The following is a 25,647-nucleotide window of genomic DNA, read 5'->3' as shown; positions in this document are numbered from 1 at the left end:
CTATATGTGGACTACATAATTATAATTCAATGATTTCGATATATTAAGCAGATTGACAGTTGTCAGATAGAATATCGATAGGTAATAAATTTAATAGTACAAGAAATAATATCATGAATTCTAATGTTATGTTAAGGAACTTTTTAAAATGTTTTGTACCTAACTCTTGAATATGAACATGTTTTGTGATTATTAAAATATTGTTTTATTGCTTTAATGTAATAATATTCACATAGCTGTGTAATTTAAGTCGGATGCGTTTTTTAACTATTTGATCAAATAGGTAAACTGTGGTTCTTCAAAGCTAATTTTAATGAACTACATAATGATCCGATTCAGACAATATACCATATGTGTTTGCACATTTTATTATTACATTTGTTTATATTTGTTTGTTTTTGTTTTTTATCTAGGCCGTTGCCTATCCAAAATTTGATTATGTCCTTTGCCCCAGATTGACACTGTGTTTATATATATAATTTCCCAAAGTTCATTTAACAATTACTATCTCAAGAAAGTTTTTTTTTTAAATATATTATTTACACAACGAAAGATTAGGTTATATTTATCTTAATTATTCTTTTAATCAAATAAAAATACATAAATATTTTAAACTTTATTACTAAGAATTAAATATGTAGACTTAGTGTCTTATATTATAAAAATACAATAATTTAGTCTAAAAATATTTGCACGAACTGAATCACGGGTGACAAAAAAATGATACGACATTCTCAGCGGCATATCTGTGTAATTTGCGGCGCCATATTATGTACCTATACAACCTAAGTTTTTAGTTGCTTCTTAATAGTGTTATTACTTGCAATCCAGGTATAGCTGTATAGTTCTATCCCTTGCTTATAATATTTATGTGCTTAATAAAGTAAATTGGTAAATATCTGTGTTGTAAAAATAATTATGTAAGACGTTAAATTTTAAATTTATTAGAGCTTCCAACTAAGAAGTTTTTGTAAAAAAAAATTAAAAATCTTTTACGATGCATTTTTTAGTGAAAACATTTATTTTATGGTTTATTTACGCTAAAAATAAATTTTATTTTTAAGGAACTATCGCCAATTCTAAGCTACAAAATACTAAACTATAAACTTTATTTGTTAAATAAAATAGACTTCGATAAGTTAAATACTTCTAAATATTAACTTAATAATACTTATTTTGTCTTTGTCTTGTCGTCGGAAGAGTCGCGGTCTGTTGCAAGAGATTCCTAAAAAAGCCAATAAAACATTATAATTTATTTTCAACTCAATAAGCTGTTTGAATGAGACAGTGCCGTTCACCACTGACCAATGACCAAAAACATTAACGCCTAAAATTTTTTTAACCATTCCTTATATTGCTAATGCACCATAAACCCATGGAAACTACAATGTACCTTGTGCCTGTGTATTAAGCTGTCTCACTCACCCTTCATACCGAAACACAAGAATTCTAACAATAATATGTATGTATAAAGATGAGTGGGTGGTACTTTTTCAGATGGACTTGCACAAAGCCCTGCCGCAAAGTAAATAAATGAAAGTGGTACCAAAATGTTAGTGGTCGCGAAATGTGGTCACACTAGATAAATATATTGTGTTACTAGCTGCTGCCCGCGGCTTTGCTCGCGTGGAAGTTCAATATGTTTACAGATTAACTTAAAATATTACGTTAATTTAAGACTCTTTGTATACCACATTGGTGTAAATTTCACCCCTTAGGGTATAATATCCAAACGCTTAAATTGGCATCTACTTATTTTAATCAGTATTCCAAAAATAAAGTTTCATTCAAGTTCTAACTTAAAAAATGTCGGACTTCCATGTAAGTACGGTAAGGACATTCAATCCTTATTTCACTCCCTTAGGGTGTAAATTTCCAAAATTTCTTCATTAGTGGGTGTCTACTCAATAAAACGAATCTACTGTCATTTAAACTTCGGGCGTTTGATGGTAGAGTAATTGTTAAATATCTGTGTTGTAAAACTAATTAACTAAAGTTATATCTATATAACCGTATCGACATGGAGAGCGTCTTCTATTTCTTTGTCCAACTCTCGCTTTTCTTCAAGGCTGACCAGTTGAGCGCGAAGACAATCTATTGCCAACTTTACAACGTTCTTTAGTTCTTCCTCTGATGCTTTTACTCCGCAATCTATATTTTATGTATAATTTATTTTTAATATACTATATTCAATTTTGATAATATTATTTATATTTATAAATTGTTATGTGGTTTCTAAGTGAAGTAAAAAATTAGCAAATGCGTGTAGCGTAACCTTTTATATCTTCAACGACGTTGAAAATTTCAATGCGATCGATTGATTCTGGTGTCAGAGGATGTGCTTCATCGACAAGAGACTGCACTAGCGACGTCATAGTAATAGCCATGGCATCTTCACTTTCTAAATAAAAAATATCGAAAAATAAAATCAATCTAAATAAAACACCAGGTCTATGTAGTACAGAATAATTTAGTATTCATAGTTAGTCTGTGTCGTCGGTGCAATGGCTTCGTACAGACACTGAGGTCTGATCTGAGCTTCAAATCCTGGGTCAAGTATCAAAAGTTAATTGATTATTATAATAATTCTTGCGCACGCAAAAAACTTAAGAGCAAATAATATCGCTTTAAAGGACTTTATTATTAATAATCTTTGCACAGAGTATAATATAACGAAAAACAATTACAATTATAATAATTTGACACAATAATTATTATAAATGTGATAACACATGTAATGCTTAAGGGGACTACATGAGCTAAATGCAAGTTTTATAATGCAAAAAAGTATAAGATCCGATGCAGTAAACCAAATGAAAAAAATATATGATAATCTTCAGGATACATGCTAGTTATTTGCTATTTTGAAAACATGATGTAATTAATTTGGTACGATAGAAAAAAATCACAAAGTTACCTCTAAAAAAATCTTTTAATAAATAAAAACTATACTTATATACATTCAATAATTCTGGTTTTTTGTCAGATTATTCTACAAGCAATATATTATTTAACCTCTGCGTCACTTTTTTAATAACTTCAATAGATTTTTTTTAAATCAGATATTCTTATTTTCGAACAAAATTCGTACGCATGTGTGCGTAAACGCCGTGTACAGACATTGCCGGCCGAGGCCTGATGCTATACAGACGTGTCGATCTTTTCGTTACGAGCCTCATTACGTAACGAAATATTTTTTTGTAATTTTAATTGTAAATTCATTGTTTCATGTTTTCTTATAATAAATATTATTCTTTCTTGTAGATAAATATATTAAGTTAAAATAATGTAGTAGTAATTAGGCATTTGTTTTTTATTATATTATTTGTCATAAATTTTAATTGTGTAAATATGGGAAATGAAGTGAAACGCGTGAGGAAAACTAAAAAACTTTTATATAAATTAAGCGCCGAACATACTTATGAACGATATTAAAAGGTAAGAGTATTTTTTTAGTAAACATATTTTTTTTTATAAATTATGAATATTGAAAACATCTATTAGAAAAAATGTGCAATCAGTTCGCATAGAATCAGATTTTTCGAGCTGTTCTTCAAATATTATGATAGAGTATTTGGTGAAAGTAAGGATAAAATCAATTGAGAGTGACTACGTTCGATCCCCATGATCTCGAAGCAATTTGATATTTTTCATTAAAAGTACTATGGAGCATATTTAGATACATATTTTTTAAATACATAATTTTATAATTAATAAAAATATAATTACTAACATATATTTATTTTTTACAGAATAAAGAAAGTCGAAAACAATAACACGGAAGCTATTTATATTGCGTAAGAGTTTAATTTTATCGATTTTGTTTATAATAGGAATTAAAGTTATGTATGAACTAATTTTAATAATAAAAAAAATAATGTAATTGTTGTGAACCAGAGAACTAGAATATTTAGAAGTGTCATTTGTACGTAATTCAAAAATTGTAATTTTTAGTAACATCCGCCATATTAGATTGAAAATGGAAGCAATTCATGAATCGTGGATTGTCATCGAGACTAAATATGTGTGCCAACTTTCAGCTCCATAGCTTCAATGGAAGTAGGTGTAATATTGATTGCAAGATTTCAGGACATACGTACATACATTCATACATACAAGTGAAATTAAATAAAATATTTTAATAAAAAAATTAACACTAAATGTTTTTTTTTTTGTAGTACCAAATCCAAATATTTTAAGTTTAATTAAATCAGTTTTATTATTTAATCATTTTCGAATAACAGTCCAAAGCAAAACAAATAATTCTAATATCCTATCTATTTTTATGAGATTTATAATTAAACCTAGTATGATTAACCTAGTTAACCAATGATTCAACCAAATCGACTTGACGACATTTTTTTCTTGTAAATATTTAGATGTTTTTGTTTTAATTGAATTTTTTTTTTCTTTGTGAACCGATATTAATAAAACGAACAAACACTACGCTATATGTTACCCCACGGTTACTACACTACAGGTTTCGAACACTTACGATTTTATTATATAAATAGATTATCAAACTTTTATAAAATATTAAAAATTGGTATGTTTTAATATTTAGTATAAGAACTAATTGTGGTAGGTATAATAATATAAATAAAAGAAAAAAAGGTTAAAACTAACTGTCTATTTTATTGTGTACAAAATATAAATAAAAATATTGTAAGTTTAATTGAATCATTTTTTTTTATAATCATTCGTTAACTAACATCGAAAGAAATAAAAACAATTCTGTTGTCCTATCTATTTTTTATGAGATTTATGATTGATCTTACTTCGCTCGGTTTGGCGCCATCTATTAGAATATTTGGGCGTAACCTCGTTACCTCGCTTAACCATTAGTTCACGGGCTTGCCGTTTTTGTCGATTTTGTAAGTGTGTGCGTGCGATTCTCAAGGGCACTTAGCTCTTGTAGTCCCCTTAATGAAAAATATGTAATGTGGACAGTACCGTATCATTTGTCCGAGTGTTACAGCTCGCGCACAAAACACCATTATAATCTACGAGAGTTTATTTTTCAAAACATCAGAGTTTTTCCTAATTTAGAACTTCTTAATATAATTCATATTATATACTTATTATATACTTATTACCGAGTAAATAAGTTATTTACTTTACTGACCTGATTCTGCGGTATGCAGCAATGTAGCAAGAGCTGGTCCGAGACGATCCTGAAGGGATTGTTTCTCTCCGGCTACATCTTTAAGGGCTGCTTCAAGAGATTGCATTATTTCGTGGGTTTTCGGGTCTATGCCTTCCATCGCTTCTACCTATTACGTTACATGTTTAATTTAATTAATAGTAATAATAAAATTATATTTTATAATAAAAAAAATATAGTAAAATACTTTAAAAATATTCAATCGAACGTTGCGATGCAACTCATTTGATCGGTTGTCTCGTATTGTCTATGTGAGGAAATACAACAGAGCACACTAAAGTGAAAGGATTCTTCTGCTTAAAAAGATATGCCTTCGTCCAGCAATGTGATAAATATTGCTTAGATTCCGTCGAGTTGCCCACATACTTCATTCACAGTTCAAAAAATTTCGCTATCGAATAATTATTAAGCACATTGTTTATAATTCATCTCGTGATCGGCGACCCAGGAAACCATTAGGAAACCTACAAATGTCTGATGTTAATCTGCCTCATGTGTACAAATCCGCATTAGTACAGCGTGATGCAATAAGCTCTAAACCTTCCAGAAGTGAGTTGAGTCTACAGGCTGTTACTTTTTTTATTAAACACAATGGTATTTATGTCGTTGTGAAAATATCGAATCACGATCTAATTTAAATTTAAATTTTCACTGGGCACAACGGTGACATTTTATACAGATTAAACATATATAAATTAATTGATGTGCTAACTACCAATCTATTAATTACTAGGCAGAATATATAAAAAAATAATTGTTCTTTACTGATGATGATATTTGGTAATTAAAATGGTGAAAAATAGTAACTACTGAGTTTTTTGCCGGTTCTTCTCGCTAGAATCTACATTCCGAACCAATGGCAGCTATACATTTGATTCAACACTATGCATACATACATGACGATCAAAGGTGCTTTTATGAGCCTACTTAAATAAAGCACATTTTAATTTTGTCGATTTAATTATATTCTGACTTACATGTTGTTTAATTAGTCGATCAGCCAAAGTAGCGAGAGCATCGAAGGCGCGCGTCTGTTTCTTGTAAAGACTTGGGTCTCCGCCATATTTGAGTAGCCACTTTCGGACTAACGCGTCTACGACTTCGAAACGAGTTTTGGCACTGGAATCACATTCAATTATATTAAATTCAAATTGAAATGATATTTATAAGAGTTTAATAATCACACAATTTAATTAAAGATATAGTATAGATATATCATTAAATTGTATGATTATAAAATGATTTCCCCCTGAGGTTGCTGTGCGAGAGATCGCTAATTGTGATAAGGTTAGCTAAGAAGGTTATGTTCATTTTACCTGTAATTACACTGGCTCACTTAAGCCGGTACACAAAAATACTGAGTTTAGTTGTAGTTGAGTGCAATAAATTATATTTAATTACGGTTATTTGTTGAAGTTACGCTTAGATAGTCATTGCTTACCCTGAAACTACTTTTGTCAGCTCAGCTGTCAGCTCTTGCAAAAGTTCCTCAGCGTCATCTCGGGTCACTCGCATCAGATCCAAGCAATCATATAAAAGTTTCATCAAATTCACCTCGTACACTATCTTAACTTGTGAGCCCAGAGGTGTTCTGCGTGAGTTCAGAAAAAGTTTAGTAAAGCCGCATTAAGCATTTGTATTCAAGGCACGATTCGTTTTAATTACAGAGAGTAGAATTGTCTAATTGGCAATTAAAACTATAGTATTTTTTCACCTTAACACATTTACGAACAATGAATTGTAGGCACTACGTTTGTAGAAAGCTAATAATAGCTCCTGAATGGTACCTTATTATATGTCTCCTAGACAATTCTGCCATCCAGGATTAAGTATATTAACGGAGCATTCATAAAAAATGAAAACGAAGAATTGAACATGACACACTAAACTAGTTACTAAACTATAAAGTATTTTTCTACCTATCTAAGTACTTAATGAAAATTATGATGCTGTCTGAAAATTAAAACCAGGCACATAAAAAATAACGTGAACTCAATAAAAGAGATACACTAAAGGCACGAAAAACACGTCGTTCTTCACACGTCACTTAATAAACTTAACGAACAACGTAATTTAAAAAAGAGCCGAGATGGCCCAGTGGTTAGAACGCGTGCATCTTAACCCAGGCAAGCGCCACTGAATTTTCATTGCAATTTGTGTTTATAATTCATCTCTTGCTCGGTGAAGGAAAACATCGCGAGGAAACCTGAATTTATCTAATTTCAACGAAATTCTGCCACATGTGTATTCCACCAACCCGCATTGGAGCAGCATGGTGGAATATGCTCCAAACCTTCTCCTCGAAGGCACAGGAGGCCTTAGCCCAGCAGTGGCAAATGTTATGTTTGTATGTTATGTAATTTAAAATAGCGTTTGCATATCTTAAAAATCACATCAATGAATATTTCAACTTAAATTCAGTAGCTTACATAGGAAAATATTTCTGTCGCAACGGTCTCGCAGTCGCGTGTATAATCTTGAGGTTAATTTCCGAACGATCTGACACAGGTGGCGAGCATACAGACATTGTTGAGATCTGCGACAAAGGTTTCAAGCGTAACTGGTGAATTTCTTCTTCCAAGGCCTGTGTAATCAAAATTATTTGCTTTTTATTTTATAATAGAATATGAAATTCACCCTTGTCACGTCAATAGTCTAAATTTAATGCGGAGGAAATTGCGAATCGCAGCTACTTAAACAATGTTTAAAAGGCGACGCATCTTTTGGTAAGTTTTACGTTGGTTGAGTGAATTATTCAGTTATACTCTGTTCAAGTTTATTTGAATTATTTGACAGACGGGCTAGTGATGAGAAACAGAAATTATAACATATATAACAGTCGATGGAACAATGGAATGCGTAATTCAAATTAGATTTCAAATTTTTTTAACTTATTTTTCTAAAAAGTGTTATACCAGCAAAGAGACCCCAACCACTAGCTAAAGAGACCCCAACCAAAAGGACCCCCGTTCGTAACAATAACTTAACTTCAATGAGGTTTTTGTAATCGATATTTGTAGCTGTTACTGCCTGTTATTCGCGTCCCTACCGTCCGACTGATGTAACATTGTACAAGCGTCTATTATTTTCAGTGTTTCTATTTAAATTTTACTTTGAAGCAATAATATACAATAGAAAAAGTCTTAAAATTTTTGGATAACGCTTGAATCTTTAGGAACTTTTGTATTATATGTATTTTTTTAAAATATTTTTACAATTCTTAAAATCATTAAATTAAGAAAATAATATGTTCGTCATTGCAAAGTTTTGTCGATCAGATAAATTTACATCTGTCAAAAAAATCAAGCTATCTTGTACAGCGTATAGGCATTACAAAAAAAAAACATGACTTATTTTTTATTTGTATCGATATTATGCTTTCTTCGTTATCAAACCTGAATTTGTTGCCATTGTTGAGATCGAATAATACGCAGGCGGATGACGTCACGCTGGTACTGTTCAGGTTCGTAACCTCCAGCCATAATAGTCCAATCTTTTGCTTGCTGAATCAATAAATACACATCCTTTTAAAATAATACCCATGGAAAATGTTTTTATTGTTGCCTGCATGTAAAATTTTATATTACCTTTTGTGGATATACTTCAGCCTGAAGAGCCGCAGCGAGTCGAAGTCGATCAGAGTATCGATTCAGGATGGTTAGATATTTCTGTTCCAGTCCACTGTGACGTTCCTGTTATATTATTTAAATATCATACAAATAATACATCGGGTTTATTTTAATCATACTTCTTCTACAAAAGTAGAGCATGAATAGCGACAGGTATGAATGGGATACTGGCCTAGCAATGGGAATGTTACAGTTTTCATTGTGAACTCTTTATCTATACTCATCCCCATTCTTAGAATTAAGGGAGATAATAGGAATATGAGTAATACCAAGAAAATTGTTACTGATTGTATTATTATATAAACTAGATTATGGGGACTTATATTTAATGGTGAAGCGAGACTCACTCGCCAGCTCGTGAGCTGCGCAAGCATGTGCGGCAGCACGTCGAGCGCGACGGAGAACTTGTGTCGGCGCGCGAGGCGGCGCAGCAAGTCGTCGAGCGCGCGGTCCACGCGGCGCGGGCGGCCCAGCTTGCGCGTCAGCACGTCGCGCATGGCGGCGCCCAGCTCGGCCGCGCGCGCCTCCATCGCGCGCAGGTCCACGTTCATGCGGAACAAGTGAGTGCGATTCACTCTGAACGAAGCGGGATCTCAGTTTAATATTATACAATACCATACTCATTTTAAGTAATATACTATAGAACGCTGCCCGTCTGACCAGGGAATACAGTGCAAATGTCATTTGAGTGCAAATAAAGATGCACTCTTTATTTATTTACTCTAGTCCATTGGTACGCTATCTCATCGAATGATGAAAATATCAGTTTTTTTTGGCTTATAGAATTACTTTTGTCGTTGTTTCTGTTGTTGAATCTCGTCTTGCAATTCCAGTACTCTCCGCCGCAGCTTGCTGAGCATCTTCTCTGGAAATACGACCGTTTGTGACAGTCCCCCGGGTCCAGTGCATCCGCGTATAGCTGAAGCTCGTATCTGATCGTAACGTAGTATCACAACTTGGTCAACTTCGTTCATGCAGCTTTGTTTTTCCATCTGTAAGAACATACATTTTCATTTGATTTTTTTAACGTTTATCATTAACTTCTATATAAGTACATATAATTGACTGTTGTAATTTCTAAGTTGCATGAAGTATTCCAGACTTTATTCGACACACACACACTCCGTGTTAGAATTAGTAGTCTTGCCACCGTGCCAATGATACTTTCATTTAAATAATAAACAACCAGATCATCCAAATATCTTAAAAAAACAATCTACGTACCATAAATTCTCTCAATTCTTGTTTCCTTTTCTCTAATTGAATTGAAAACTTTCTCTTGATTTTGTTATGTGCATCGATGTCCTTCCGCAGAAGGTCTACCAAGCGATCCTGCTCTAGCATTTCTTGTTCATGTTTATGTCTAAATATTGGGAAAATAAAATCGTAATATAAAAACTAAAATTGAAGCTGTTAACGAGTAAAAAATCATTTCGGTTTTGGTTGAAATTTTATTCGTTTAAGAAATATGAATCATTTGTTTTATTATTTCTAAAAAAATCGTTAACATTATCCAAATTTTATGTACGTTCAATTGGTCTACCTTGTATTTCTAAGCTCATAAGTCTTATTGTAAATATCTGGATCACAACCATCTGGACAGATGTTCGGATCAAGTCTTATGGGTCCAATGTCTCGGCTGTCTATACTGCCTTCGTCTTCTTCTTCACTTGAAGACGAACTGGATTCGGATTCAGACGATTCTGTAATTATTTCATGACATAAAGTGTATTCATTTTTTTTAAATAGATAGGTATTATGATTAAATATCTATATATCTGTATTATGTACATTACCATCTTCATTTCTATCGCGTGGGGGTCGATATTTCTTCTTAAATATTCTTCGGAGGAAATCAGCGAATTTATTATCTTGCACTAATTTCTTGAACTGTCTCTGCAATTCCTGACACGCCAGATCGAGCCGTTCCTTTTCCGCTTTGTGTTCTTCAATTCGACGCTCACAATCGATTATCTGGTCATTTACATTTCGCACCTACAAGTATTATAAGCAATTTATAGCTTGAATTTCATATCTCTTATATATAGTCGTTTGTATTAAGAGAATCGGGTTATATATTATTAACTTTAATTAATCCTTACAACCGAATAGTCTCAAGTAATTTGATACGATAAAAAGTATTGAACTCGATTACAAAATTAATATTTCTTAATTAAATATAAGGCGACATTATTATTAAAGGCGATTGCTTATAAGCAAATGAGAGATTCCTACTTAAACGATTATAGTGAGAGATATTTAGTTAAACTGTACTACAGTATTTTTGAGCGATTTGTCTGAACATAAATAAATTTAATAAATGACCTGCATCAATTTAGCGTAGACCCTCTCTGCTAAACGATCTTCGTGAGCCTCAAAACGGTTTAACACAGTCATTTCCCTGTGTAACTGGTATAGATGCAGTTCCAGTAATTGATTTTTCTCCTGTAATATTTCTAGTTATTATGTTTTTTATTGCACTCCCAAAACTAAAACTAAAATGTCCGGATATCTTTAAAGGTTGAATGAGGTGCAACAGACGGTCTTAACACTATAAAATATGTGGGAAATACTTCAATATTTTAGGATTTAAATTACAATTATGATCGTGATCATCTCAGCAACAATAGCGACAATTTTGAGATTTTAAAAATTACCTGCACGCGTATACGTTCTCGTTGAAGTTGTCGAAGCCTGGAGTCGAACTCCTGAACCAAGATGTCAGCATCCACTATCAGTACGTCTTGCTCATATAAATGCCTAAATATGAAATATTGTTCTAGATGTTGCCTTTTTGTTAATTAACATCAAATACATTTAAGAAATATATATACGACAAGACTGCTCTGCACCCTTCGCGTTAAAAAAATCTGACTATTTGCTATTGTTGACACGGCTCGCCTGTATTTTAGTTATTTCCACAGTATAATGTCATGTAGGATTTTATTCTGGGCTAATGCCGCCGATATTAATACCATTATTGTATTGCAGGAGAGGGCGATACGTGCAATTCGTTTCTGATAATGTTATGTATGTACGTAAAAACAAACGACTTTTCTAGAAATTGTGACATATGTACATACTGTTTAGAAAAAATCAGCAAATTAGCATAAGTTAGTTGGCGAAGTTACATAGGTATACTTCAAATAATGGTGTTATTGACTGGTTTATTGTTCAGCTAATTGTTAACAATCCTAGTGAGAATCGTTTACCTTTCAATTCGCCTTTCTCGAATTTCAATTTCAATGGTAGATGATTCTTGGTCTTGTTTGGGTTTCAAAAGCTCCCAAGATGCAGTGAGTGGCCGGGATTCTATACGGAAAATGTAACTTTTAGTATGTAATGTATTTTTTTATTGATGTCGATGATTTGTTTCTATTTCTTTATTTTGTATCAGGCATGAACCCTGGAAACAGGTTTTGTAAATTAGTTTGATTCGTGTCTAACTTAAGAGGATCAAGAGCTTCGGGGCTCGAACCGTTTTTTTTTACACAAATTCTAAGGAACGAAATTAAGAGAAGGTGCGGGTTTGCACATATACTTATCCTCCAAAATATTTTCTATGCAGATGACTAATATTCTTTCTTTAAAATGCACCGTGGCCAAAAGCCCAATGCTTAAAAATCTTAACAGTATAATTCTATTTTAAAAATAATGTTTTTAAATTTATTATTTAATAGTTACCGGTTATAGGTACGAAGCGAGCAACTCTCGGCTGACGAACTCGCTGTTGTGGATACATCATCGATCGTCTTCGTTCTTGCGGTTTTCGTGCTATTGTCGCACGATGTCCGGCCTGAACTGTGATTTCAGGTTTTATCTAAAATTGCCGTTGCTTTAATTTTATAATCTCATTTTCTGAATCTCATATATGATGAGTTTTTATTTATGTAATTAATTATTATGAATTAGATAAATGTTAATCTAAAATAAAAAAAGTAAAGTAACCGCCTGTAAATGTGCCACTGCTGGGCAAACTCGTCCTCTCCTTTTAAGAAGGTTGTGGCTTATTCAAGCACGTCGCTACGATGTGGGTTGGTAGAGGCGCACGTGACTGAATACACATCGACACACGCAAGATATCTTACGATGCTTTATATACATATTGGGAATGAAACGATGGCCTCCTGGCTATTTCTATTCATATTCAATGTAATATGTAAATAATAAAACTGACAAAAACAGACCCGCTAAGTTTCTTTCGCCGTTGCATGTTCTAACTAAATTACCTCAAGATTTTTTTCCGGAAACTCTAGATTGTCATCAATGATTGGCACGTGGGGCGGTTGATTGGCAAGTTTGTGAGGAATTTCGACCCGTATTTCTGCCAAACGCTTCCCAATTTCTTGCATTTTTTCAACTAGTCTAACTTTTTGTTCTCGTAGCTTCAATACCTTCTCGTTAAATTCTCGCTTATTATCGTATATCTAAAAGTAACGTTAGAAGCCTAATTAGAAGTAATAAATATATTGTGTCAAATTATTACATAAGACCCAAAATATTTCTGTTTTATAATGCTTTTTATTAGTTTAGGGAACTAAAATGTCTTGAGCATTTGTTGCTTTGGATTGACTTTTAAAAGCAGATAAGGTTGTACTAGTAGTTAAACTCACTTCTTTACGAGTAAGACAGATACGAAGCTGTGTATTGTGACCTTGTGGCGCTACGTAGTCAGGTTGTGTTTTCAGAACGCGATTACCAATGGTTTCTTCGGCTTCTTTTAATGCATCTGCAGCGCCTGGAGGTAACGCATGAGAATCTGGTTTTCGCGACAAATGTTCTTGCCACTAAACGAAACAAACCAATAATGATCTCTTTAGATAATATTGATAGAACGTGACATTATTGGTGAATTACGTACCATCAAATCAAATTTATCAAGTTTTAAAAAGTTATAAACTTATTATATTTTTTGAGTAATACTCAACATACCTCAATGAATTGAATATGGTGACGGTTGAGTCTCTGGTAATAGTTCCGTAGTGCTTTCTTCAGAGGATGAGGTGGATTCGGCGGTAGGCCCAGCAAAAATGACGCGACGCGAGGAGGTCCTAATGATACCTTCTTCGCTACCGCTTTCTGAGTTGAGGATTCTGCTCTCCTAAATAGATAGTTTTAGACTTTTAATAACTGTTGCTAAATTAATATGTACGCGTTTTTAATAATTATAGTATTCTGCTTTACCTTTTCTCTCTCTCGATCAATGCAAATAGGTCTAAATTCCTAATGTTTGCGTGTAAAAAAGAGTTAAGCACAGTGATTAAAAATAATTAAATAATATTAATGGGTAAAGAGGAATTAAAATATTTTTTCACAGTACCGTCCGCGAAGTGATGCTTCATACATTTTCTGATGAACTTCTTGAAGTTGGGCAGTGAACGCCCTGGATAGATTTTTCTGTCGTAATGGTCTTATCATAATTTCGGGATCCCTTTCGTATAAAAACACATATTTTAATTATAATTCGTTTACCTGTTACATATAATATAAGCATTGGAAACGCAAGAGAGTTTGACCTATTGATCGAACTTACCCCGAACTACAAGAATACTAACAAAATTTAGAGTTTTAAATCTTTCGAAGGAAATAAAGCCGTTTAAAGTTATTTAAAAATTATTGATTAAAGTTATAATGACTTCACGTGATTCACTTTCAGACAAACTATGTATCAGTGTATTTGTAAACATAGAAAATGATTATACATATAATCTTATGCATAACAATATACTTGAATATTGAAGAAGAATGAATGAAACTTATATCATTCGCATGATATAGTTTTATACATTGGTGGGAACATGGATGGGAACATAACACGCAAAACTAGTTCAAGTCATCCAATGAAAGTTAATATTTAAATTAGATATCTTTAATATTACTACAAAAAAATTAACAAAATAAAAAAAATACTTGCCATCAATATGTGTGTTAAATGACTTACCAATCAGAAACCGGGATATGACTGACCTGATAGCCTTTAAAGTGAACGGAAACACATCAAGTTGTATGATATTTCTTGAGTACATCTTGTGCAGAGCTAAGTCTGAGGCTTCTAGCTGATGTGCCAGCTTACGACGAGTGAGTGCTTTTGCTTCTTCCAATTCCTGCTCTTGCACCACAAGCGGACGAGGGTCCAGAGTTACATCCATTTGTTGTGAATATGGTAGAGATCGGTTCCTGTTAATATCATCAACTTATAAGCAACTATGAATGAGTTAAGTCATTCAATTGCTAAATAGAAGTGGAAGAGGCTTTCAATCGAATTCATACAACAAATATCGATTCAATAAAAGTTTATTATAATTCAACGTGCTGAATTGTTGATTGATGTGTTTAATTTAAGATGTGTTATTATAAAATAAAAAAGCGAAACTGTTTAATAGATTGACACAAACGTAACGTTTGATACAAAATCCACTGAAATAACTATATACGTTGAAAATCATCAGTTGAAATGTAGGTAAAATACCTACGCTTTAATAAGTTTAGTGTATTCAGCGGTCAACTCCGCGAGTTGGTCGCGAACACGTTTCTTGTGAGCGTTGGCTATCGATATCATCTTGTCGTACTCCTCCTTTTGTTTGAGTTGCTCATGCGACATTAGTTCTCCGTCAACAGTACTGGGTTCTTTAATCTTTTCTACTTTCTATAACAGCAAAACTAGTGTTATAAAAACTATATAAACACCTATTACCTCTATGACTTTACTTATGAACAAAATACTTACGATAGTTTCTTTTTCTGGCTCAAAAGAAGGGAAAGTAATTAAAGGTTCCGAAAAGTTAATAATGAACGAGAAAATATTACCATCTCGCCCACTTGTGTATAAATATCTGAAAATTTTCAGTGACTATTATATGATCTGGATTCATATATATATTATAATTATACTATTTATTTTATTACTTACTTGTTATCAAAACTAAATTCCAGACAAGTTATAGCTCCCGTGTAGCGATCATGAATTGGAAGATAGTAGTAATCAATAAAATCTATTCTCGGTGTCGGTTGATTCTGAAACACAACATTACGAATAATTGTCATTTCTTAGATAGTATTGACACAGTTTTTACACAAGCCTCCTTTTTAGAGAAGGTTTAACACTGTTCTTTGTTTATTCTGTTATTTTTACTCTACATATTCATTGTTAATAAAATCTTTAATCTGATAAAAAATTGATTCTGATATTTGACATTGTTAAGAAATTGAATCTGATAATTTAATAGTACTTGTCTGGATATCAACCAGGTACCTACATCTTGGATTTTTACGTGTGTTTTAATTATTTTAAAACTCACCTCTTCCTTCGCTAAGCGTCTCCCTTTGAGCTTTTTAAGTAGTTTCTGCTGTGCCATTTTCCACGTCAAGTAATGGTATTCTGGCGTATCTTCTTCTTCAAAAGGCATGCGCACTACGCGAATGTATCCTGAGTTCGTTCCCAATGCAAGATAGCGATCCTCGCAACTTGACATTAAAAAAACGGTATTTATGTTCATATATCAATGAATAATAAAGTGTATTTAAATATTAATTTATATTTATAAACATGTATTAAGTTAGAAAGGAATTAAGGAGTTAAATACTGATTTCTCACTGTCTATCATTATTGATTTGATATTGCCGATTATTTAAAAAACATTTACAAGTAATCTACTACAGTTTACCTACTACAAACTACCTGCTATTAATTTAGTGCTTTTTGCTATACTTTTCCCCAAGTAAGATCTTGAAGTAAAACGGTCTTTTAGGTATTCCCGTCGAAAATTATTGAGCTTTATATTACCATCACACTTCGTCATTATATTTGGTAAAATAAAAAATACTCAACACATACATGAACTTTAAAGTTGTAATATCATCGCACCACGCGCCAGGGATAGGTCCATATTTTATTATCTTATTATTTCCAGGTCTGACGAGCAACAGCGCTCCAGTATGTTGTTGCACTATCCATATACCTTCATCGCAATACTGAGCCCATGATATAGTAGTACCCGACTCATTTTCACTTTCCACTAAAACAAGCTTTATGTGATTTAATTTATTCTTTATTATGCATTTACTTTTAAATAAAAATATTTATTATATTCAGTAGTAGAAGCTCCTGAAATAATTTTCCGAAATTATTTCCTTTTTTGGCATAGTCAAATGTTTTAATTTTTTTAATTTGAAATACAAAAGACTAGTAAATAATGGGCCACTGGATGCTAGTGGTAATCACTTTTGGCTATTTAAGGTACCTTCCTTTTGTGTCAAGGGAACATAGACAACATTCACTAGGAGTGCTTTGTGACATATTTTAGAGCGTAAAGTTACCTAATTGTATTTCACCAATATATTCTTCCTCTTCTTCATCTTTATCTTTTTCACTTTCCTCTTGAGCTTTAAGAGCTTCTTCATCAATACTTGCTAAATCTTCTTCGGTCGGGAATGGTCTATTACGCATACTGAAATATTTTTTTTATAAATAAAACTTTTTTAAGTTGGAATTGCTTTTAAATTTCATCATTAGGTTTCTAGAATATAATAAAAAAAAGATTCTTTTCGATACTTACTAATATTTTTTTACAACTATTTCTTCAGTTGATATAAATTCTTGTTTAAAAGTAGTGATTTCATTGTATTTTTTTATAGGAATATCTGGCAGCGTAGCTTCAATAATAAGTCCAAGTTCACCACACAGCAGAAGAACACGTTCCTTCAATTGACACATTACATTTATATTTTTATTTTGCCTAAATTAAGTACTACTTAAAAAAGGAGAATAATTAATTCCAACTTCAAAGTTTATAAATCAGAAGTAGTATTTTTTATAAACACTTAACGTATTATAAATAAAAAAAATACTGTTCTATTTAATTTCTGTTAAATCTTCATACTCACTTCATTTGGTTTCCAAGTCATAAAAGCTACATTGTTAGGAGTTTGTATAAAACCCAATCTATGAAGCTTAAAAGGCGTTCCTAATTCCAAATGGTATAAAAATATCGTGCTGTCATCTCCACATGTCACAAGTAACGTTCGCTGCTCATTTATTGTTATTTGCGTCAAGGACTTAGAGTGTGGTTTTAACAACTGCAAATTAATATTCCATAATTTGAAAAATATTTTTAATAAGGCTATTATTGGCTCAATTTTTGGAAATTGGTACCTGTCAGAATTTCAAGTATGTAAATTTAGAAATTACATATTTTGATACAAATTTGAGAGGCAAATTGGTCAATAAAACCAAATTGTTTATCTTTGGATTTTAAGACATATACAAGACCTTAATAGGACTACAATGTGATGGAAATGAAAAAAATTAAAGCATTAATTCAAAAAATTAAAATAGACAGAAACAGACGTTTGATGAAAACATATGAGTTTGGAAAGAGTTAAGAGTTTTTTAACTAACTTAATATTTTCAAAACTAACCGATATCAGATCTATGACGTCAGCATGAATAGAGTCTTCACTGTGAACAGTGAGATCAGAATGTACACGAACTTCTATTAACGTTGATTGCGCCTGAAGACGCTCCGGATGAATGAGCAGTGTTCGCATGATCCCATCAGCAAACCCTACCAATATTATTCGTGAAGTTGCATCGACCTGATAAATAAAACATACTAATTCTTATCTACTCGCATCAAGATATTAAAAGATATATAGACATCACATACTAGATATATAAATATTTAAAAATCTTTAATTGATACTGTAATGTCAACACACTACAGTCATGACATATGTCATGATATAATAATTAATACAATATATATTAGTAGGCCAAGATAGATTCTATGCCTTAAAATAACTAAGTAATAACACGGTCGTCATTGTATTTTATTGATATTTAAATTTAGATAAAGAATAATAATAACTTACGTCTGATGGAGGATAGAGCATACAAGTAATGGCTGCCTGGAACTGATACTTTGCAAGCAGTGCGTGAGTCTCAGTGTTATATGCATGCAACGCTCCGTCACATCCAGCACTAACTAGTATCGGACATGTGCGTAATGCAGCCATCGCTACTATACCACTGGCATGACATGTCATAATCTTTGTATGATTACATTGTAATTTGTCTATCTCTATATCAACAGTCCAGATTCCACCATTGGCATCCTAAAAGTTATACTCAAATCATATTTCTTTTTGATCACACCTTTAATTTTGCTCATAAGATCAATATAGTAGATAATATATACATAGTTAATGTAGCTATTTTATGGCCTTGTTGATTCCAAAGCCCTGGATGAAAATCGCGTGCCGGGCCTATAAAAAGTTACTAGGTTTTTTCAACATAAAATCTTAGAACCAACCCGAAGTTTAGGAGTTGGTAGTGTTTATACTGATGTGCATCAAAAACACGTACAGATAGTGTGCCTGTGTTTGCACACACTTTTAAATTATAATATACTAGCTACCAGACCTAATCGGTCACTTCGCAGGGGTAGAATAAGGGTCTAGATAAAATGTCCATATCATAAATAATGATATCTCTATTAGGTGGCGTAATCTTTTCCGCCATCATCAATAGTCATCATAATATTTCGGCCAATTTATACAAAACTCTAATGAATTATACAACTAAACCTTCCTCATGAATAACTATCCATTGGTACCAAAATTGGAACAAAACCGTATAAAAATCCGTTCTAGTATTAGTAATAGGTAGCTTTTGAGTTTATCGCGTACAGACAAGGCAGGAGGACTTTATTTTATAATATCTAGTGATCCTGCACAGTTGGCTAGTATCCGTCGGGAATGACTGCCATGGTAAGAAGGCATCTGGGAGTTATTAAAAAACACCGTTTCAAGAATTTTCAAGGATTATTTAAATTAAAAACCTTTACATTTGCAAGATATAAGAGGATATTTTACTTTTTTTTTTACTTACTTGAGCGTACCAGTACATATCATGTTGGTGCTTCAAGCACATTATTTGACATCCCGGTACCTGCAAATAAGTAGACTTTGTATAACGAGGTTAGGTTCAAATATATATCATTGAAAATATACGTAATTATGCAATTTATTATAAGCCTAGATAGTCCAGTGGCCAGAGCACTTAATCTTAACATTAGATTTCAAGTTGGAGCCGGAGCAAGCACCATTTAATTTTTATGTGCTTAATTTGTGTTTATAACAATTCAAAATAATTCATATTGAGAGTGTTTTGCCACATTGTATATCAACCAAAACGTATCTAAGCAGCAAATTGGAATAAGCTCCAATCGGAGTACATTAAGAGATTAAGATACCTTTTCTCAGCAATGGGACGTTTACAGGCTGTATATCGAAAAATTCAAAACATAAAAAAATATCATACATAAGTTTCAGCAACCGGGTTCAATTCCACGTATAGATCGTCTTCAGGTGGATCAGCTTGATCAACTGTGTCCCAATACCAAGTACGAATATATCCGTCACGAGCGATTGTGGTGACTTCATCACCAGCCGGGCTTAACATAAATTGTACCTGAAATATTAGAAATAATAAACATACTACACAAATAATAAAAAGAACTGCCAAAAAAGACGTACAAAAAGTAAACTTTGTTCTCAACATTTATAATTAATTTAAGAAGTTCAAATAATAAAAAAAGGACTTATTAGAAAAACGATATCCTTAACTTTTCTTTGTGAGATAAAAACTTAAATTAACAAGCAATATACAATTAAATAGAAATATTATAATCTAAACGAAATTCATTTTATTATTATTTTTTTAATATTGTATATATATTTTTTTTTTATGTTGGAGGTGGCAAACAAGCAGGAGTAATAAATAATAAATAAATAAATATAAATAATATATTTGTTTAATTAAATTTTAATTGTAATTATTGATTGAATAGTTACAGTTAAAATTTAGATTATCTTTGTAAAATTTAGATGCGTTACAAAAATCCTTAAATTCTATGAAAAGAAAGTACAAACGATTGGTGCTTTATGGCAGGTTTTTCTTCCACGTTGAGTAACTTCCAATTTAACTAGACCAGCTTCCCATACGAGAATATTACCCCACTCGCAACCAGATAGTATCTGGAATCCATTTCAAAAATCAAAGCTCCATCTTCTATACGCAATTTTTGTTCCATTATATATTCTTACTTTTATATATATTTAATATTTTCTAATATTACTTTGTGGCAGAGCTTTAAGCAAGCTTGTCTGGATCACCTAAGTATCAAATATGACAAATACCAATAATTAGTATTTTCGCGTTCCGGTTTGAAGGGTACGAATGCCTACAGACACAGAGGGATATAATATCTCAGTTCTCAAAGTTTTTTTAGTTTAGTTTAGTTTTTAGGTTTGACAATAAAATACTTGATTAATGTTTCTAAAAGTGGTAACCACTTATAATCAGGTGGATCATTTCAAGCTTATAAATAAATTATAATATGTTTACACACTTTCTCATCGGGCATTGGATATACACCGAGCACATCGCAGATTTCTGTTTTACCGAATCGGCCAAGTTCTCCTTTTAATTTAAGTCCCGTAAAAGTATGCGCCATTTTCCAACATTTAATATGCGCCGCTCCTGTAAGAGATATTATTAAAAAAGAATTATCATGTGCTGATTGGAACGACACATTCAAGAGCACCATAATATTATAATTGTATTGTATAATTAATTATACATACATCATTTACCTACTTATGATTTGCATTTAGTACTTATTTATGTATTTTTAAGTCGATGTCTAGGATAGCTGAGATGCTTCTACTTTTTTAATAAAATGATATAGTGTAATGAGCTGAATAACCAAGTGGGTGAGTGGGTGGATCAGTGGTGATGTTTTAACCTAAGATAGTGGATTAATTTCAGAAGAGTACCACAGAGTTTTCATATGCTAAAGTGTTTAGTATTCATCACAGATTCTGCCAACTCATACTGTTGAATTTTGGTATAATAATCTGCAATTCATAGCTCCTAAGTAATTAGTAAAAGGCAACGTAGTAAGATAGGGTCGTAGCGAGATATTATAGTCTATGTATATTATAGCCTTACGAACTATATATAATGGGACTGCCCATTAGTCCCATTATATATAGTTCGTAAAATTAGAGCGATCAAGCAAATCATCTCTTCAGGTTTATAATATTAGACTAGATATAAAGTATAAGTTACAAGCAAAGTACCTCGTCGAAAGTGAGCCTCACCTGCTGTTGTAAGTTGGCCTGGGCAGTACGGCGAAAACATAACAGTATTAACATCGAACGAAAAAGCACTTGTGCGCAGAAGAATTTTATGTCGTTTCCAGTTCCATATCGTCAAGTTATAATCCGGTTCCTTCCCTACAGACGCTAGGAGCTCGCCGTCAGGACTATTTAGGAAAAAAAATCCATGTAGTGTAGTGTATAGTTTAATATAGTTAGCAATTATTAATAAAAGCTACCTGAAATCCAAGACCGAAAAAGCATTAGCTGTGCCGTCGCGTAGAACAGCATCTATTTCCATTTGGGGCCACGTGTAAAGTAGTATTATTGGATCTCGCTCACCTTCTCTACCTTCCGCGATCACTATGCGATAATTTGGGTCTTTTCTGTAAGACTAAACAGAACGACACTGTCAACATTTTATTAATCGTTAACATTATTTATTTTTACATAAAATAATTTGTAACTTATAACTACACCTTTAAGTCGATTCAATATGTTATTTTATATTAATAAAATAAAATTGGTCATTTCGACGTAGGCGTTTTATATTGGCTGTATAAAATCTGGTTGATGTTGACCAGTAGCCAGAACATTTGAATTTTATAAGTCGTGGATAAAAAAATCGTCATGTCTTAAATGAAATTCTTCTACATGAGTATGCACCAACCCGCATTCGGCTAACGTGGCGAAATAACCTCCTAACTTTCTCATTGAAAGCAGAAAGCTGTGTCCAGAAGCCCATTTGCCCGTTTATAGGCAGTTACTTTATTTTTTATTTCAGTTACGTTGTTCGAATTATATTTGTTATTATATAAATTAGTCATAACTAATATACGGTATGTAGTTGCACTTGACAACCTACCGTCAATGCCCCCACGGAACCTCCTGTGGAACTTCTTCGGAACCACACCTGTTTTGTATTAACATCCAAGAATGCAATGATGCTGCCCGCAGCCCAACAAACCACCGAATCATCACACGCGCATATATTGAAGTACTTTTGGCAGTTGTACCCATATGAATGTCTTAATATTAATAGGAACACATTATTAGATTAAAATTACTTGTACTTACAATAATTATAATTTACCTTACACTATTAATATTTTAATAAATTAATAGAGTATTAAACATAATCATTCGAATTAAATACGATAATTTTGATAATGAAATTATTATTATTTACTTCGATGCTTTTGTTACTAAAACCACATAAAATATCGTACCAACTAATGTCAATATTTCATTTTGTAGATCATATAATTCTATAATGTTAGATAATAGAATAAAAAAAACATTTATTTAAAAATGCTCTTGCATATTTCTACATGTGTTGTGACAACGATAAAATGATTGTTTCAGAGTCCCAGTAGCCGAAATTAAATTTTTAATATTATTCAATTTTATACGTTATAATTACATTTTTTTACCAATAGTATGGAACTGCAAAAGGATACTCAAAATCAAATAAATTAAGGGGTATTGTTGAGTCCAAACTGTTTACGGCACCAGACAGAAAATCATCAGGATCGTATTCAGTGAGAATTGATTCGTCTTCCACTGACTCTTGTTCCACTTCTTCGGGAGCAGCCTCTTCTATTATTTCTTCTTCTTAATAATTAAATGAAAATTACATTAATAACATTCAATAGTATATTTTACGCATTATTTAATTCTGTGAAATAGGACATTTTTTGTTTACTTATCTTTTATTATTATTTATGAAAAAAAATATATTTACCATTTCCAAATTCTCCTATTATTTCTTCTTCAGCCATTTTAAATATTATCTCAGTAGATATCTATTAATACAATATTATTGAATAACTATATTACGTTGCTAAGTAACACCAAAAAACCTATGTTTACATTTATTTTTTGGTAGGGTAATCTTTTGTAATATATGGCAACATTATATTTGTTACAAAGTAAAGTATATGACATTTAATAAGATAATATGAATATAATTCTTCCCTTCCCTTCCCAAATTAGTTCTACAACCAGTCCTCTGCCCAAAGGTTGCCTGGATGAGATCATTGTTTTAGCGATAAGGCCGCCTGTTGCATTCATGCAACTTTTAAATGTTAATTCTTAGATATAATCTATTATTAAGTGTTGGTGCAATAAAGCATAAATAAATTTAAAAAAAATTAAATCTGATATAATTCAAATTAGCTCGATTTATGAGTAAATAATTATTTATTAGTAAACCTTAAAAAAACCATATTATTACTTAATTATAATTTCACATTTTGACGAAAAAATCGTCCAAAAGTAGAAATAACATTTGTTTATATCATACTTATAAGGATAATGGGGTGAATGGCGATGTGATTAAGTTATTTAACGTATTGTATGTTGAATTGGTTTTAACAATAAATCTGAATATTTTCAGATCTCTAAAATTAAACACGATACCTTATTTTGTATGTATGTACAAAATATATGTCATCATTAATCAAATACGTTTGGATGTCAAAAGTAAGTTTGGGTACAGAGTTCGTCGTTAAATAACTATTTAATTTTTTTTTACTCAAACAAAATTTTATTCAGAACTGTATGTGTATGTGTAGTATAACTGTAATGTTTTACATCATCACCATATTCAATTAGAAAAAAAATTGGCTTCAATTATTTTTTAAACAATGATTTAATTAAGTTGATTTTTGTAACATTAGGGCCCCGTGACAGACAGTGCCCCTAGGACGTTGCCTGCATTGCTTAATGAAGAACTCAGCCTTGTATATAACTAGGCCTTTATTTAGGTAAACCTACATTACATTAAAAATAAAATAAATATATTTATCATTAGGTAAATTTTCGCTAATTACAAGACTTTTTCTAGCTATCCTAATAATGTATTTTTATACTGTTTTGAAGTCAGGCGATATTCAATAAGAATGACATGTTTAAAATTCAAACATTTACTCATATGAATGCTAGTAAAATTATGACACACATGGACGGAAAAAGGAACATATAGTCAACATAACAAATTCAGGTCAGAACCTAGAAATCAATTGAATACTTATTTAATAAAATTTATACCCACAAAAGATTATCGTTCTCAGAGAATACCTACTTATCGAAGTATCGAAGAATGCGATTTGACATTTTTTTTAAATAGGTAGTACTTTTTAATGTTATTTGTTAAAATAAATTATTTTTCATCTTTTCCGCTATTAGCATAATATCTGTTTTAAGTATGTTCGTTAATCATTGGTAAATCTAGTAGAGTTAGGGAAATGGCATATCAAGAAGTCTGACATGCATGCATTTTCAGGAAAAAAAAAACATTTACAAGAAAATACGAAATAAATTAATTACTAACTATAAATGATTATTAAATATAAACAAAGTGCGCATGTAAATAATAATGCCTTTTTATGACTTACTAAACCACAAATGTCCGAATTTATTAAGAATACAAATAAATTGCTGTTTTCAACAACAACAACATTCGATTAAATGAGTTGTGGTCAATCAACCGTAACTTAGTGGGCCAAATCTCAGTACCGGACTGCGTGTCTAGTAGTATTCATAATATTATATTTTGGTATAGTTAAGTATTTATGTTTTATGATTGATATCTTATTAGATATAATATTAGGTACATCGTATTAGTGTGGAATATATTTATTCCAGACTAATAAGACGTAACTAATATTTCATAAATTGCTAGTATAAATA

At 31.8% G+C, this 25,647-nt stretch overlaps 1 protein-coding gene across 1 annotated transcript; it reads right to left on the bottom strand.

The window, feature by feature from the left end:
* Window positions 1-1,118: 1,118 nt before the first annotated feature.
* Window positions 1,119-23,735, bottom strand: LOC113397587 (uncharacterized protein). The gene is made up of 42 exons (XM_026636040.2): window positions 23,699-23,735; window positions 23,415-23,568; window positions 22,820-22,982; window positions 22,194-22,348; window positions 21,958-22,121; window positions 21,204-21,334; window positions 20,725-20,829; window positions 20,114-20,263; window positions 19,682-19,741; window positions 18,664-18,906; window positions 18,211-18,387; window positions 17,677-17,868; window positions 17,349-17,491; window positions 17,110-17,240; window positions 16,628-16,808; window positions 16,092-16,257; window positions 15,704-15,807; window positions 15,521-15,626; window positions 15,267-15,439; window positions 14,761-14,970; window positions 14,114-14,224; window positions 13,726-13,894; window positions 13,407-13,580; window positions 13,023-13,220; window positions 12,478-12,613; window positions 12,006-12,105; window positions 11,451-11,553; window positions 11,119-11,238; window positions 10,590-10,788; window positions 10,337-10,496; window positions 10,018-10,156; window positions 9,583-9,785; window positions 9,141-9,369; window positions 8,752-8,856; window positions 8,560-8,667; window positions 7,594-7,748; window positions 6,606-6,755; window positions 6,142-6,283; window positions 5,126-5,273; window positions 2,276-2,401; window positions 2,012-2,151; window positions 1,119-1,225 (listed from the first exon to the last, which is right to left on the bottom strand). Exons 1-42 carry the CDS (start codon window positions 23,733-23,735, stop codon window positions 1,172-1,174), a joined length of 6,114 nt encoding a protein of 2,037 aa, XP_026491825.2. The 3' UTR covers window positions 1,119-1,171.
* Window positions 23,736-25,647: the final 1,912 nt, after the last annotated feature.

Source organism: Vanessa tameamea, chromosome 10, assembly GCF_037043105.1.
Source record: "Vanessa tameamea isolate UH-Manoa-2023 chromosome 10, ilVanTame1 primary haplotype, whole genome shotgun sequence".
NCBI lineage: Eukaryota > Metazoa > Arthropoda > Insecta > Lepidoptera > Nymphalidae > Vanessa > Vanessa tameamea.
Note: the sequence above shows the minus strand (reverse complement) of the source record. Positions and strands in the feature narration are given on the sequence as shown.